Source organism: Pseudonaja textilis, chromosome 1, assembly GCF_049901715.1.
Source record: "Pseudonaja textilis isolate UNSWEBS1 chromosome 1, rPseTex1.2, whole genome shotgun sequence".
NCBI lineage: Eukaryota > Metazoa > Chordata > Lepidosauria > Squamata > Elapidae > Pseudonaja > Pseudonaja textilis.
In genome coordinates, this window is record NC_141990.1 from 243,898,365 (window position 1) to 243,915,952 (window position 17,588).

Sequence of the window (17,588 nt, forward strand, 5' to 3'; positions counted from 1 at the left end):
CTTCTCCCTCTATTGGTCAACCACGCTCTGCAACTGGAAGCAAGCGAGGTCCACCCCCCCATAAATGGATCTACGGGTCCCTGGCCCAATCAACGAGCTCGGCAGTCGGCGCGCCTAAGAGTGGCGTAGACAGCCACCTATGGCCCTGCTGTAATGCTTATGCGAGGGCGGGCCTCCCGCCGAACCTTTTTTTTTTATTCCCCAGCACCGCCGTAGGATAGAGCGGCAGTTGCAGCGGCGCCGGTAGAGGCGATAAGTAAACCCTTCGGGTAAGCGGCTTCCTTGGCGGCAGTGCCTGAGCGGGTGGGGTTCGCTATTTAGGGGAACAAATGAGGATACAGAAGTGGGGGGGAGTCGATAGCGAGGAGAGGCGGCGGCAGCAGCTGGCGAGACTTAGCGGAATCTGCCGCCGCCGCCGCCGCCGCTCTCCGTCATGCTGGCGAGGGGGGGCGGCGGCGAGAAGGGCAGGCTGCGGAGCCCCAGTCGTGAGCCGACGGTTGAAAGGAGAACGCAGCGCTTCCGGCCTAAACGCCGGTGCTCCACACTCACGAGTGGGGCGTGAGGTGGCGGGGGGGACATTGAATGCGAGCGGGTTTCTCGAGGGCTGGTGGGACCTGCTGGCCCGCCCTCCTTTCCTCTTAACGGGGGATGAAGAAGGAGAGCGCGTCCGGGGTGGAAGGTGAGGAGCTGGCGGTCTCCTCCCGGGCAGAGGGGCTCGGAAAAGGTTGGGAGAAGTAATAGCCCGAAAACTGTATTTCCCCCCCCCCCTTCCCCATTACTTTCCATGGTGGCTTTCCCTCTTTATTTCCTGCCCAAGCAGCAGCCTTTGCGTCTTGAGAAGGGCAGTTTTTTTTTTTTAATTCGCTTTCGCCGCCGTCCTTTAAATTGGTTGTATTTTTCGCCCCCTGTAGGGCGGGCGGGGGTTAATTTTGTTACTTTGTTGTGTATATACATATTCCCGTGGAGGTAGCTCTTTTGGGTAATAAGGTTTGACTATAAATTATTTAAAAATAAAATGGCTCCGAAGTATTTATGTGTGGATGAGAGAGAACCTCCCCCATCAGACCGTTATATTTCTTCCTCTTAGCAAGGATAAGAATGAGGACAGAAGTGGAGGGAAAAAAAAGTGCCTTTTGGTTGAGCAAGTTGCCTTGAAAAAAAGTGTATAAGAAGGAAGAGGCTGGGTATAGGAGAATTGTATAACTTGGAGGCCTTCTTTGTCAACTTGGAGGCCTTTTTTTTTTTCTTCTGCCAGCATTAATTAATATAAATTTTCCGGTATCCCCCCTTCAGAAGCTTTTGTTTCACGTTTGCAGATAATGTCATATTCTTATAATGAACCTTGTTTCATCATCCTCATCTCTCTTGTTTCCTGCGGGTGGAGCCAGATCCAGTACACAGTCCTCTCAGGTGTACAAAGCAACTCTAAACTTGTTCTAGGCTGTTTACTGTCTTTGCCCTAGCATTTCAGTGATGATTAACAATTGTGAAAATAAAAAAAGTTGTGGGATACCAGAAAGAGGATGTATCTGTTAAGTCAGAAACAAAGATGCTACTAATTTCGTAAGCTAAGACTTTTAGAAAGGAAATACTTTGAAAAATAAAGTATGTGCTTCTACTAAAAATTTAGTTTGGGGTGGGTTTTCTTTTTTCTTTTTGTAGTTAGCCCAAATCTTTTGAAATTATTTAATATTCTATGAGTCATCAGTTTGTTAAAATAAGAGTATGGTTTTCATACCAAAAAGAAAGCATTAAAGATTGTCGATGCTTTGCTTAGCAAGAAGACTTTGCAGATACAGTCTATGTATGTTATGCAAGAAAGAAGAACCCTGTTGGAATGAATATGAAAAAAACAAAAGACATTGTAAAAAAATCTGATAAAAGAAAATTATTGACTAAATTATTGACTAAATAAAACTATGTTTTTTTAATTATGAAGGAGATAAAAGGTTTCCTTTTACTCTGTAGTAATATAGAAAACTTAAAGTTAAAATGAAATGAAATACTGTTGAGTTACTAAAGTAGCTGAGCATTGGTAAAAAGAAACTCTGGAAAGAGAGTGCTTTCACGTATTATTTGTAGGTCCAGGTCCAAATTTGGCTTGCATTCATTAGTTTTCTCCCCCTTATCTCTGTCTTTGTGGTATGTGTTTTCTAATTTTAATTGTAGTTTATACTATATTTTAGTAATTGAACACTGGGATTTCTATGATAATATGAGATGATGATGGTCAAGAATTGGGATTTAATTTAAGATTATTTTTGGTTTGAATTAACTGGATATAGTTGCTTAGTACTTTCACTAATATTTTACAATGAACTTGCATACTTAGTTATAAGGGGTTAGATCCGTGATGGTGAACCTATGTCCCTCATGCCAGAAGTGGCATACGAAGCCATCTCTCTGAGCATACCAGCCATCCCCTGTTGCTCTTTTGGGTTCTGGCGTGCACATGCCAGTTGGTTGCACAAGTGGGAGCGCCAGAAACTAGAAGAGCAACTCCCCAGAGCATATGTGTGTGCCAGCCAGCTGGTCTTTGTGTTGGAAACCAGACTAGGTGGCTGGTGCGTGTGCTGGGACACTTAAGCTTCCAGTTTTCGGCCCACATGCATCAGGGAGCTGTTCTTCTGGTTTCCGGTGCGCATGCACGCTCCCGTTTTGGCACTCAGTGCCGAAAAGATTAGCCACCACTGGGTTAGATCCTAGCTTTATTAGAAGAGGTTCTTTGGGGTTTAAAGCACTTTCAGTAGATCATTTCTGATTTTTTTTAAAGAGTTAATACAAAATAGCTACATTAATATTTTTTCATCCAAATAAATGCATTGGGAAAGTAATTGTAATGACTTCCTTATTATTTTTGGGACACTCAGAACTCCTAACCTTGCTTGATAGATTTCATATGTCAAAGGAAAGGCATTGCACTTCACATTTTTTCCATTAATATATTTTAGCAATCTTCTCAAATACACACATTAATACAGTATATACTTGTGTACTTGCTTTTAGTGTTGCAAGTTTACTAATTATTGTAAACAGATTTTTGTATCAACAGTGAATAGGCGCACTATTACATCTTACTGTTTTCTAAAAATAAAACCGAGTTACTGCTGGATATCAACCATGAATTAATTATTGACTGTTAAGATTCACTTCTAAGACAAGTAATTTAATTCTCCTCTGGTTTTCATCCCAGCATATAATTCTAAATGTTCTAATATATTTAGGAAAGTAATATTGATTTATTTCCCATAGTGGTTTTGCAGGTGTGTATACCAGAAATCAACCTGTTCGTGTATTTTGGGCTGTGGCTTTCCAAAATGTTTGGCAAATTCCCAACTAATGCTGGCCTAAGCCAAAATTATATGACATACAGTTCAAGGATCTGGGGTCTGCCCCAAAGTGTTGTAATAGTATGACTGCTGATGACTCCTCTAATAGAATATAATTGTGAGAAGTTTAAAAATAAACCTAATGGCATACTTTTGCTCACATTTGACAGTTTATATAATAAATGTATTGATTAATCAAAGAAGCAGTAGATAAAAATAATTTTGATAATTCTCAGATCTCTTTGAATATCAACATAATTTTTGCAGTTATGGGCTGCTTAATGAGAAAAAAGACTACCACTAATGGTAATACAGGTAATCCTCATTTAGAACAACAATTGAGACTAGCAACTTGGTTGTTAAGCAAAGTGCTTGCGAAATGAAAATTATGTGATCTTTTGCTTCTTACTACTTTATTTAAGTGAACTTGGTTTTCTGTCTTTTTCTTTGAAAACATCTTGGTACGCATGATTGAGCAAGTGAAATAGATACTACAAAGGTTGTTAATATGAGGACTGTTTAGTAAGTTGTTTTTTTAAAGCACCATCCTAATTTTGAAGAGTCATTAAGTGAGGACTCTCTGTATACTCTCTTATATAAGGAGTGTGGAATACCTCTAAAAAGAGGTGCTAAAGATTTGCTGCCTTATTAAAAAAAAATCTGTGTCAGATGTATAAATGTCTTGATTCCCTTGAGATAATTTGTGTTGCAGTTTTCATTGTCCAAACTAGTAGGAATCATTTCCAGGATATCTGGAATATAATTATCCTTGGGTTAGGTGATCCTTTAACTAAAATTGTCAATTCTGTGACAAATGGAAAGACGTAGAATAAGAATTATTGATAGTGCTAGGAGATTATTGCACCATCTCAGTTTTTCTGTCTGAAATGACCAGAAATAATATGTACTAGAATAATCTAGACCCATCATCATGTATATGAGTAGAACTACAGAGTATTTCAATCTGAGGCAAGAAACATTCTTGAGCATACATGGTAGCTACCATACCATGGATTTCTTTAAATATATTGCTAAGAGGTACAGGCAGTGGATTTAAAGCGTGTTTGCCTGCTTCAATTCATTTACTGCACAACTTTATAGATGAAAATTCCCGAGAATGCATTTAATATTGTCACATTTAAGAACCGCCCACCTGTCTCACAAATGGACTCTGGGAAGTAAACAATAATTTTTTTAAAATTTTTATTGGTTTTTAAAACAAACAAACAAAACAAAAAACATCAAGCCATCTTCCATGTATATACATACAGTGTGCCGGTTGGTTTACAAATTGTTTTGTGCTTCCATTTCGTAGTGTTCAATTACAATTACATTATATATATTCTCATATTTTCAATCAAGTATTAAATACATTAATATCATTATTAATCTATCATTTGACTATACTTTTATTCATTCATGTTTTACGAAGTCATCATATTTTACTTAATTTGTTTTATGACAGTTCATATTATCATCTCAAATCTATCCTACAATCATTTTGTAGATACAATAGGAAAAGAGTACATCTTTATATATTTATTATTTTCTAAGAATCTACATATTTCATTACTATGTTTTATTGTTTAACCATTGATAGAATAGATCCCAAATTTTATAAAATTGTTTATCATCTTGTTCTCTAATTTCAAATGTCAATCTATTCATTTCAGCACATTCCAATATTTTCTTAATGATTTCCTCCTGTGATGGTATTTTCTCATTTTTCCAGTTTTTAGCAAATACAATCCAGCCGCTGTTAATATATTTACAATCAAGTATTTCAATTCTTTACTATATATTTCAGGTAAAATTCCCAATAAAAATATCTCTGGTTTCAAATCTATATGTTTTTTTGTCATTTTTTCCAACCACGTGTGGATTTTAGTCCAATATTTTTTAGTATCTTGTCTCCACATGTCCACCACATATGGTAATATGAGCCAGGTGTCTGATGACATTTCCAACATTTTTCAGGTTTGTTCTTGAACATTTTTGCTATTCTTGTTGGGGGAAAATGCCACCTGTAAAACATCTTATACAAATTTTCTTTATATGCTGTTGACATTGTCATTTTATAATTTTGAGACCACAATTTTTGCCATTTCTCTAGATCAATCCCATATCCAAAATTCTTCCCCCAATCATTGTTTCTTTAACTTGTTCTTCTTCTAGTTTAATTTCTAATAAATATCCATACAATTTTTTAATCACCTTTTCATCAGTACCTGTCAAAATCTTATCTAAATCAGTAAATTTATCATAGAAACCTTCTGTTTTAAAGTCTATCATACCTTGAATGTATTTGCGCATATGAAAACCAATTCATCTTTATACCTTGTTCCTCTAGTTTTTGTATAGATTTAAGTTCACCCTTTTCATTCAATATATTCACCATATCTGTTTGTTCCTTTTTATATATTATACGATAAGAAAATGCTTCAATAGTCGATAGCCAGACTGGAATTTTCAAATAACATTGTCTTTTAATCTTCTCCCAGTTTAACCACAGAGACTCCCGTATATAATGTCTTCTAAAATACCCCTATGTTTTGGTTCCTTTATAACATAAAAAAGCATGCCACCCCAACAACAGATCATGTACTTCTAATGTCAACCATCTAGTATTTCTTAATGTTATGCATTCCTTAACCCACATCAAATTTGTAGCTTGGTAATACAACTCCCAATTAGGCAAACCAAATCCTCCTCTTATTCTAGCATCTTGCAAGTTTAAACTTTATTCTCTCTTTCTTACCTTGCCATATATATTTCAACACAATTTTATTTAAATCTTCAAAGCAATCTTTTTCAAGCCTAATTGGAATTGTTTGGAACAAATATAAAATTCTGGGTAATACATTCATCTTGATTGTTGATATTCTCCCTATTAATGACAGTTGTAAATTTTCCCATTTCGCCAAATCTAGCGCTATCTGCTGCTTAAGTTTGATATAGTTATTCTCTTTTAGTGTATTGCATCTTGCTGTCAAATGTATCCCCAAGTACTTAATCTTATTCGTAACCTGAATTTTCAATAGATCTGCCAGTTCTTCCTTTTGTCTTGATAGCATATTCTTTGTCAAGATCTTTGTCTTATGTTTTATTTATTTTCAGACCAGCCACCTTTCCATATGTCTCTATCTTTTCTATCAATTTTTATGCTGTTTCTAGTGGGTCTTCTAAAATGAAAACCAGATCATCTGCAAATGCTTGCAGCTTAAATTCTTCCTTTTTAATTTTCATACTTTTTATATTCATTTCTTCTCTAATATTTCTGTTTAGCACTTCCAAGGTTAACACAAACAAAAGAGGTGATAGTGGGCACCCTTGTCTTGTTCCTTTTCTTATATTGATAGAGTCTGTCAGTTCTCCCTCCATCATTACCTTTGCCGTTTGCTTATGATATATAGCTTCTATTGCTTGAATAATTTTTTTAGCAAAGCCCATCTGTTCCAGCTGTAATAACATAAATCGCCAATTCACATTATCAAATGCCTTCTGTGCATCTAGAAATCAAAAAAGATACATCAATCCAGAACATATGGGATACCATGAAGGCATATGCCAGAGGCTTGATAATAGACTATACAAGGAAAAGAAATACCATGAAAAGACTAGCCTCCAAGGCATTAGAGAAATACCATGAAAAGACTAGCCTCCAAGGCATTAGAGGATGAATATAAAGGACTTGAAAAAGAGCTACAGAAAATGCCACAGAAAAAGGACATTAAGTTAAAAATGGATATAATTAAACATAAAATGGGTTTAATAGAAAAAGAAGAATTAGCACAGAAAATCAGAGGTGCTAAACAGAACTACTTTGAAGATGCAAATAAACCAGGTAGATGATTAGCATATAAATTGAGAAAGGAGAAAGAATCAAAGAAAATATTGCAATTAATAGATGACCAAGGCCAAGTTTGCTATGGTAATAAAGAGAAGAAGGAAATCATACGAGACTATTATGGGAAACTATACACACGAGAATATTGATGAGGAAAGAGTTAATCAGTATTTACAGAATGCTAATTTACCCCAGATACCTAAAGAGATTGAAACAATGTTAGAAAGCAATATAATGATGATGGAGTTAACTGAAGCACTTAAGAAGCAAACTAATGGAAAAGCACCAGGCCCAGATGGACTTCCGGCAGAATTTTATAAAACATTACAAGAATCATTGAACCTTCCATTGCTAGAAGTTATGAAGTTATGTTAAAGAAGAAGATACCTAAATCATGGTCATTAGCTTATATTACACTTGTCCTAAAAGAGGAGGCCTATCCATTACAAATTAAGAACTATAGACCTACTTCCTTACTAAACGCAGATTATAAAATTTTTGCTTCAATATTGACAGAAAGACTTAAAAAATACTTAAACAATTTTATTCATCCTGATCAAAATGGATTTCTGCCAAAGAGACAAATTAAAGACAATATGAGAGTAATCTTGGACACCTTGGAATACTACAAGGCACATCCTGAAAAACAAATGGCTTTGATTTTCTCTAAAAAAGAAAGCCAGTTCTTTCTCCATCCACTGTGTGAAGTCTTTTTCCTTTAATATAGTATTATTTAACATCCATCTAGATCTTCTTCTTTGTCCTTTCCATTTAATTGTCATTGGATTGTGATCTGCCCAAGTACTTGTTTCAATATTTATTTCTTGAATATTAGTTAACAATTCTGTTGACATCCATATCATATCTATTCCGGACCATGATAAATGTCTATTTGAGTAGAAGGTGTATTGTTTAACGTTAGCATTTCTTTCTCTCCATGTATCTTTTAAGTTTATTTCATCTACCATTTTAAAAAAGGATTTGGGGAGAGTCTTTCTGTTTTGCTTTGTTGTTTTCTGTGCTGTATAGTCCAGTTTATTGTCTACAATTCCATTAAAATACAATTTCATTAAAAACAATAAAATATTTTAAAACGTTTTAAAAAGTGTATAACATTCATACATGATATTCTTCCGACTAAAATCGGAATTCTGATTTTTCATCACCCCCCCCCCACCCTTTCCCCCTCCTTCTCCTCCTCCTTCCCCTCCCCTCGGAGGCCCCCTGAGTCAGGAGCAGGGAAGCAACTGCCCAGCTCCGGAGCTGATCCACACCACCGGCTGGAAAGGGTGTGTATGTGTATGTGTTGCTGTGTGTGCGATTTCTTGGCGCACGGGGTCTCTTTTGGCCGGCCCTGAAAGAGCACGTGCGGGGTGGGCGGTGGAGACCCAGGAGCGAATGCGGGAAGGGAGCGAACCTCATTGCAAAGTTTTGCCTCTTTCCCTTTCTTTTTCTTCTAATGGAGTGTGTCTCCCCCCCCCCCCCCAGATAAGTGTGACTTCGTTGTGTATGGTTAGAGCTATTCAGCTAAGGTGCAAGGATGACTGTATGTTGCCACCCAATCCTCATTCTTTCCCCCTGGACATTCCCGCTGGATCTCCGTGTTTATCCCTCGAGATTTATTTAACTGGGAGGGAGGCGCTGGATTACCCGGCGCCCTTTGGCTTCAGGAGATAAGCGCTACAAGGAGGCGAGAGCTCAGGACCTCGCGCTCCTCTTTGGCGGGAAGCGACGATGGTGCTTCTGTCCGGGGTTAGGAAAGCGGACGAGCCGAACAGTGGCTTGGCTACCTACCTTGTGAGGCAGGGGAAGGCGGGAGAAGGGAAGAAGACGGGGGTGGCATGGGGTGGGGGGGAGGTTTCCCGGGGATGCGGAGGTGTGGAAAGAGCCAGATGGCTGCAGCTCCCTCCAGAAAGCGAAAGCAATGTTCATTTACCGGAAAATTCCCCTGCGGGAAGTCACGCAGAGGGAAAAAAAAGAGCTTGGAGTGGCGACTGGAACCGGAGCTCCCTTGATTAACAATTCTGAATTTTTTCCCCTTTCTTTTTTTACTCCCTTCCCGCCGTTGATAATTAGGATCCGGTGCCTCCAGGGTCCTGTCGGTGGTGGTGGGGGGATGATTAGATTTGGGGAGGAAGGCGAGGTCAGAAGGAAAAGGCACCCCTGGCTACTTTTCAGATTTTTTTTTCAGAGGGGAATATCATGCCTGAACATTGAAAATTTAAAAACAGTAAGAGATGTTAAGAATTAAGATGCAGGGGGAGGACTTTCCAGGTTGGGTTGCATATTCATCTGCATGCCCCAACAAGAGTGTAGTGCCATGTTATTACAACTTTACCAAACAAGGCAAACCAGCCTATAACAATTCTTGGTGCATCATAACAATTGTTGCCAGGCTAATAAAGTAGCTAGTATATTTTATTTGCACTGGCCATTTCTAAAGAAACTATTTGTATTTTGGTTACATAAATGTGCCAAGGGATATCCCCCCACACACACACATGAAGATGCTTAGAAGCATGGTATACTTTGATTAAAATATTAACTTTGCACAAAATCTATACTAAACAGATCTTATTTTAAAGAGTATTAAAATGAACCTAAATCTTCACTTAACCTTTCCCCTTTTTATATATATTTGGGCAGTTGCCATGCAAGATGAAGGTGTATCTATTAAATATGTTAACATAGGGGTGGGATTCAAATTTCTTAACAACTGGTTGTGTGGGCATGGCCCAATTTTGGGTGTGGCTTGGTGGTCATGTGACTGGGTGGGCATGGCTTGCTGACTGGGTGTGGCTTGGTGCTCACATGACTGGGTGGACATGGCTTGAATGTAAATGTTGTAAATATTTATGTAAATATTGAATATTTTATTTAAAAAGAACAACTTTTACCCAAAATGAAGCAAAGCAGGCAGGCAGATTGAGTTGCTCACAAAATCACAGATTCACTTAGAGATCTACCTTTCTGTAATCTGCTACCTGAGTCTGCACTGAAAAATAGAAGGTTCAGTCCTAGGGAGATTAGCTAGAAAACAAGAAATTCAATGATTTCCTGCTTTCTAGCTAATCTAAACATCCTGGCACAGCTGATAGTCAGAAGAGCTGATGGTTGGGGGAAAAAAAGGAAAAATAACAACTTACCAAAAGCTGCGAAGGCACAATGCAGGCAAGTTGGATAGTGCGCATACCAGGTATGGAGTGAGTGGCAGGGAAGGGCGGGACCAGCCAGTGGCGCAATTTGCTGGTCTCCGAAATGCACAGAATCATAAAAACCAGTTCTAGACTTCCAGTGGCGCTTCCGTTGACAACGGATCAGAGACCGCGATCGTTCACGGCTTTGATCTGTGTTTACCTTATTGGAAGGGTCCCTACAGGACCGGAGTCATCTGACCCACCTTGGAGTGGTGGGGGAAGAGGGGGAGACTGACCTGCATTGGGTGATAATTATTTGGAACAATTTGCTCAAAAATCTGCTAACCAAAATGTCAATTTGTTTGGTATATTTTTTCCTATATTTGATGTATCAATCATACCATCTGTTGCAAGCACACAATGTCACCATTAACACAACAGCAAAACGTATTGTATTCTGACAATATGTTGCACTTTGAAAAACCGAAGTTCTTTAATTGGAAAAAAAAAAGCTTAGATAGAAATCCAAATTTGAAAAGAAAACTGAACTAGTAAAGCTGATATTTCAACAAAGCAGAGATGAAATGGTACATGAGCTCTAACAGAGAGCTATTGTGCATATGACAATTGTGTTTAGATAGCTTTAGACAATTGCATCTTTTATTAAGATAACATATTGGCTCTAGTACTAGAACTGTTGCTCTGCGTTTTACAGAAAGATTTTTTTTTAATCACTTGTGATCAAATATTTCTCTCAAATGGCCGGGCATCTCCCCAAAATGCACACTTACAATAATTGATATATTTTTATCAGAAATAATCTTTAATCAAGGGCATGTGAATATGAATTTCATCTAAAAAATAGTTTTGAATCAATCCTTTCTATAGTTAGATTTTAGGGAATCAGTTTATTTAAAGGCAAAAAAGTAAAATGAGACCAGCATAGAAACGTTGAAGATTTGCATGATACAGCCAGTTCTATATATTTAACAATAGCTAATAATGTACAGCAGTTAAAATAGTATCAACTGTCTGAATTCTTTTAACAATTTTATAAACTATTTATGCAAAAGTTAATCAAATTCTGATTTATTCGTAGATATGATTTGCTGTATAAAAACTGTCTTTGTCTACAGAATTTATTGAATAACTTGAGAGCTTTACAGACAAGCAAGATAAAAATACTGTAAATAAACAAGTCACCAGTAGTAGTGTGAAAGCTGCAAACTACAATAATGCTGTGTGCTATAATCCTGAATTGTTGGAAATGTATCAAAAATGTTTTAATAAGCCAAAGATAAACTCAATTTTATTCTTGATACAACTGGTCTCACATTTGGAATTTGGAGACTCACCAAATGCCTGTGGTAGAGGTGGCCAGCCAGAAAACATTTATTGAAGAGCAAATTTATATGGTGGTTCCTCACTGTAGAATATAACTCTTCAAGAACCATATAACTAGGTCTCTAGAATAAAATATCCCTTTTGTTTTAGCGTCTCCCCCCAAATTGTCAGACTGGCTACTACCTTGGGTAAGATTCTCTTACCCTCTTCAGACATAAATTCATGCTTGCATTCCTCTACAATACATTTTGCTAGCAGTTGCTTGGATTATGTGTGCCTATCTCTGATCAAAAGCAATAATTTGATTACAGAATTATGGTAACAGCATATTAGATCCATTGGTGGGTTTTGGATTGACATTCTTTTCTTCAGATTAGATGGAATAGACAAATACAATTATACAGCATGAAATCTACTCTGATTATATTACCATTTCAGAGAAGTTTTTGAGCTTTTGTCAGATATCTGACTGGCTTCATTTAAAACCTTGAAATCATGTGCAATATTCATTCTGATAATATTATGTTCATATATACCAGGCATGTAAACATTTTAGCTTGCAGGCTGAATAAAAGCCCATGCAGGCAATGCCCACAAGGGTAAAACCAATCCTGATACGTCACAATATGGCCTGCAATGCGATCAGGTTTGACACCCCTGATCTACACTATAGGTAATCCTTGATTTATGACAGGTTGCTTAATGACCATTCAAAGTTCTGGCAGATCTACAGGGGGGTACTTACAACCCAGATTCAAAATTGCAATGGTTATCTCTCCCAATTGTGTAACCACACTCGACACAACAACCGGCCACATTTATAGCTGTGGTGATGTGACTGTGTTTTATGATGGTTTTGTTGAAACCATGTGTTTACTTTCAGTTTTCAGTAAAACACTTCCCAGCAAACCATGGGTTTACTTAACAACCATGGCATTCACTTAGCAACAGCCAGAAAAAAAGTCATAAAATGAAATTAGACATCTGACTGACCCATTTTATGCCTGTCACCAGTTACAATCATGATAAGCAGGCTCCATTATGGTTGTAACTCAAAGACTAGAGCTTTTGCAGTGAACTAGTATATGGGTTATTTAATGAACTAGGATATCAGATATATGTAATATTGGTTCGTACTAGTACTGTATACTAGTTTAGTGTCTGTATTGATAATTTTGTTTCAGTAGCGGAAAATATAGTTACAAGGAGTGACCAATACTTTGTAGGAGAGGAGAAAAAAATCAGGTAGATTAAAAACAGCAGGCAGAAACAAATAGAATGAAATTTATCAGGGAGAAGTATAAAGTTATGGATTTAGGTAAGAAAATGCATGTACAAATCTGGCTCAGGAGCACATCTGAAAAGGATTTGGATGTATTAGTAGATCTTTAATGCAATGTTAAACTCAGGAAATCAGGAGTCAAGGTGGTTCAAATGAACACAGGTTTATTACATGCTGACATTCAACAAACTGAACTACTAATGGTCAAATAGGTAGATAAGAATAAATAGAAATCAAGGTAGGCTGGATTTAGATCTTTTGTGGGCGCAAAGGAACTTGAGACTGATGATGTGCTTGACCCTTCCCTTGGTCTCAGCCTCACCATCTCCTTCATCCAGTGCATAAATGTGTGTAAACCTAAACATCTATATTCTTGATTAAATGTGGTTGCATGCTTATGTGTGACAATGAATAGTGATTGATTAATTAGTAAGGTGGCATCAAGTTGTTTTAAACTCTTGGCAATCACATAAATCATGATGATCTGATAACCTGGTTCTTCAACTCTTATCAGTAGTGCACAACAGGAATGGAGGGGATTAAAATACTAACATAATTACATATAAAACAAAAATGATATATAATAATTGAATACAAAGTATTTTCACCCAGTTCATAAATTTCCTTAATAGACCTAGAGTTTCTACTTAGAGTTGCCTGATACGTAAATGGGAAGAAGACTTACTGATTTTAACAAAATCCCACTCCTTTGTGGGAGTGCTAGATTAATTAAAGTGGGAGTGATGAGACACATGAGGACCTATTTTTAGTCTCAATTAACAGGAGTTGCATTTTGCAAGGATTCCAGCAACTTTTCTCTTGCAAATATACAGTGCAAAGCTCTTTGATAGTGCAAGTAGAATATTCAAGTAAGCTTCAAAACAGAAATAACAGATTAAGACTCTCAAATGGAGCTCAGCTAAGATTGACTTTTACCTGATCACAAACACATGCATTGTTTAAAATTCATGTTTTTGTTAAGAGCTTAGATCTCACTGAATTCTGAATTGTGTCTATTGCTGTTAATATTTCTTAAAAGCACATTCTCTTGACCAATACATTTTGTGAGGAAGTTCTTACTGTCCTTGGTTGTAAGATTTCCTCTCCTTTGCTGTATTCTCCGGCTGCTTTAAAGTTGTATCTATGAGCATGAGATTTGTAAAACCCTGGTATCTTGGTAGTAGGCTATAAGAGAGGTGCAGCAAGGTAAAAAAACGAGATGCCTGTGCAATGCTTCTCCCATTTCCATCTCTGACCAGCCGTGAGTGCTAACTGCAAAATAAAAAGCTACTTCCAAATATAAAGATGACACCTAGATTCCTATGTTTGCATTTAGAAAAGGGGATGGAAGCTACAACAAAGGCATGAAGGAACAGCAAGAAAAACAAATCACTGAGACTGGAAAAACAGCAGATAAAGGAAAAGGCAAGGGGAATGAAATGGTAAAGACATACAGGCAGTCCACTGATGATTGCAGTGTCCTGTGATCCCCTTTTGCAACCTTCTGACAAGCAAAGTCAGTGGGGAAGGCAGATTCATTTAACTGTGTTACTAAAATGCAGTGATTCACTTACCAAATGTGGCAAGAAAGGTTGTAAAATGGGGCAAAACTCACTTAGAGAAAACTCACAAGTGTCTCAATTGACAACATAAATGTAGGGCTCAATTGGGATCATAAGTTGAAGACTATCCGTACATTGGGAAACTAACTAAGGAAATGAAGTGGCAAGGTATTCGGGGAGGAGAAGGAGGCGGTTGAGGAGGAAGAGGAGAGAGGACAAATTAGAGTGAAAAGATAAGCCAAGGGAAAGAGCCCATTCAGAATAAGTGGGTGTTGATTGCAGAAAAAACTGCTATTTGCTGAACAAATAGTTTTATTTCAGAGAAAAGGTTTGATTGCTATAATGAAAAGAAATGGAAAGCCTTTTATCCATTACTATACTTGAATATAAACAGTTCCTTACTACACAAAGCTTTTACCTATAAGCAGTTTTTGGTTGCTTTGAAACTTTTTTAAAAAAGAAGATTGCATTAATACTTTGTCCAGAGAGTCTCAGTAGTATGTTTCCAGTTACCATGAGGGTTGTATATCTGAAACAGCACACACACGCACATATTTGCCAATGTAGCAAGACACTTTTGAGTGACTGTCTTGGGTGGCTATATTGCTGATGAATCAAATGGGATTAGATATTTTCTACCAACACCATAATCAGTGGTGGGATTCAGCCAGTTCGCACCACTTCGGGAGAACCGGTTATTAAGTTTCTGAGCAGTTTGGTGAACTGGTTGTTGGAAGAAATCATTAGGGCAGAGAACCGGTTGTTAAATTATTTGAATCCCACAACTGATCGTAATACTGTGTTTCTTCCTGCTATATGCTAAATCAAGTACAATTCTAAGCATTAAGACAAATTCATGTAATGCGCTAGGCAGTTGTTCTTTTGATTAGTCATCATTTGGGGTGATATCTTAGCCAATTTTGCCAGCAATTAAATATTTTTTTAATTTTTTTAATAGTTGGGGTTTTGTTTTGCTTATGTCCTCTTGCTTATGTCCTCTTGTATTTCTTAATTCTCCTCCATGCTGCATCGAGAGCCCAGGATGGGTTGACTGCTTCCTATGACGTCATTTAGCTGAGTCTGTACTAAGATATAAAAGCCAGCCCCCAGAAAAGACCCCAGCTTTGGTGAAGATACTTGACAGACTGAAAGGTGTCTCTGAAAGCACAAATGAATACAGAAATATGACTTACCCTCTCCGGACGAATCAAGGGACGGGCTGGGCTCTCTCTCAGCATAGATAGAAAAGGCGTTCAGGGTAACTTCCACCAACACCCATTCTCCTCTATGCTGCATCGAGAGCCCAGGATGGGACATACCAAAGCTTGCATGTCCACGGGCGGGTCCTCGTCTGGCTCTTTTCAGATAATAGGCAATGATTTTAAGGGTTGTTATTTTAATTTACATTTATACATTTTCAGTTTAAGCTTTCCCATTAAATATAGATACATAATCTTTCTAATATTTAAAGAAAGCAGAAAGTCTGATTTTCTTTCTTTTATATTAGTACATTATACAGTACTTTAGCAATGAAATTTGATATCTAATCCTGTGAAAACTGAGCACATAAAATACAATTTACAGACAGCAGGCCATAACTTACTATTAAATTCTCTTCAGATCATAATGGTATCTATCCCAGAATACTATGAAGGCAAGAATGTCCTCCTCACTGGTGCTACCGGTTTCATGGGAAAAGTTCTTCTAGAAAAGCTACTACGATCCTGTCCAAGGGTAAAAGCAATATATGTTTTGGTGAGATATAAAGCAGGAAAGACATCTCAAGAAAGAGTAGAAGAAATGATCAACTGCAAGGTATGTTTTCAGAAGACATGTTTAGTAAAAAATGTTTTTACAGTTTTTGAAATGTTTTGACTAAAACAGAGAATACATATGTTGAAGTAATGTTTTACTACATGACTATATAGAATCATTTTTATCATTAACATAAACCTACAGAAGTTTGAGTTTATTTGTAGGCTATTTTGCATTCTTGCCAAAAACGTTTATCATTCTTGAATGTCAGATATTTCTTTTTAACCTACTGGTGTCAGACTACAAACATCTTCTAGTGGAGGAGGAACATTGAATAAATAAGGATCTGAAAACAAAAGGACTTGTCAAAGATGGAAAGACAAAAGCAGGTGATCAAAGAAGAATGCATATAGGTGCCCTGAAAAATGTCAGGAAGTTAATACTTCAGAATGAGTTGAGCTTGAATGTGAAAAACAATAAAAATATCTTCAAATAAATGGAGAAACAATATAAGTGGTATTTAGTAGTTATAGCAAAAGAATAGCATGACAAATGAAAAAATAGACCTTCTCTTCTCCTATTTTGACTTACTCAGGATATGTGTTACAGGCTAGAAGAGATTAGACAACTGCTTGTCTGAAATAGCATAGGATTTCTTGCTTGTTCAGGAGGTTGGACTAGAAGACCTCCAAGTCCTTTCCAATTCTGTTATTCTGTTAAATGTGAAATACTGATAGAAGCAGCGTGATTTGAACTTGAGGATATAATAATGTGGATTCCTGCTGACTTTACATGAGATCAGACTTTCGGTAACCTTGTATGATAGTGAAGAAATTTGTTGATGGTCTGGTTTCAATCTCTCTTCATTTGAGAAGTCTTATGAAGTAGCAAATAACAGAGAATAAGCTTGTCTATTCTCTAGACAAGAAAGATCCAGGGAATTCAGATCAATCTGACATAACCTGGGAAGATTCTGGAACAGATCATAAAAGTTTGTAAGCATCTTGAAAATAATAGAGCTGTTACAGAAGTCGGCATGATTTTGTTAAAAAGAGGTATTATCAAATTAATCTTAGCTCATTAGTAAAATATATAAATGTAATATAATGTACTTTACTTTAGTAAAGGATTTAACAAAGTAAGGTACAATATTCTGTTTAAAAGTATAGTTAAATTTGGGCCAGTTAATATGCCTAATGCCTTAGGTGACTTGAAATAATATTAAAATAATGCTTATCAGTGAAAATGAATTCAGTATCACAGGAGTCTGGAGCTAGTAATTTTCAAACTTGTTATTAATTATTTGAATCTATCCCCAATTAAAGGATTACA

General features: G+C 37.0%; 1 protein-coding gene across 4 annotated transcripts in view; it reads left to right on the forward strand.

The window, feature by feature from the left end:
* Nucleotides 1-219: 219 nt before the first annotated feature.
* The window catches only part of FAR1 (fatty acyl-CoA reductase 1), a 47,390-nt gene continuing 30,021 nt past the window's right edge, over nt 220-17,588 (forward strand). For all 4 annotated transcript variants that reach the window (XM_087921162.1, XM_087921163.1, XM_087921164.1 and 1 more), the window contains exons 1-2: nt 220-269; nt 16,122-16,316. In XM_087921162.1, the coding sequence (XP_087777288.1) occupies nt 16,128-16,316 (189 nt within the window). In that variant the 5' untranslated portion in view covers nt 220-269; nt 16,122-16,127. The remainder of the gene's footprint in view (nt 270-16,121; nt 16,317-17,588) is intronic.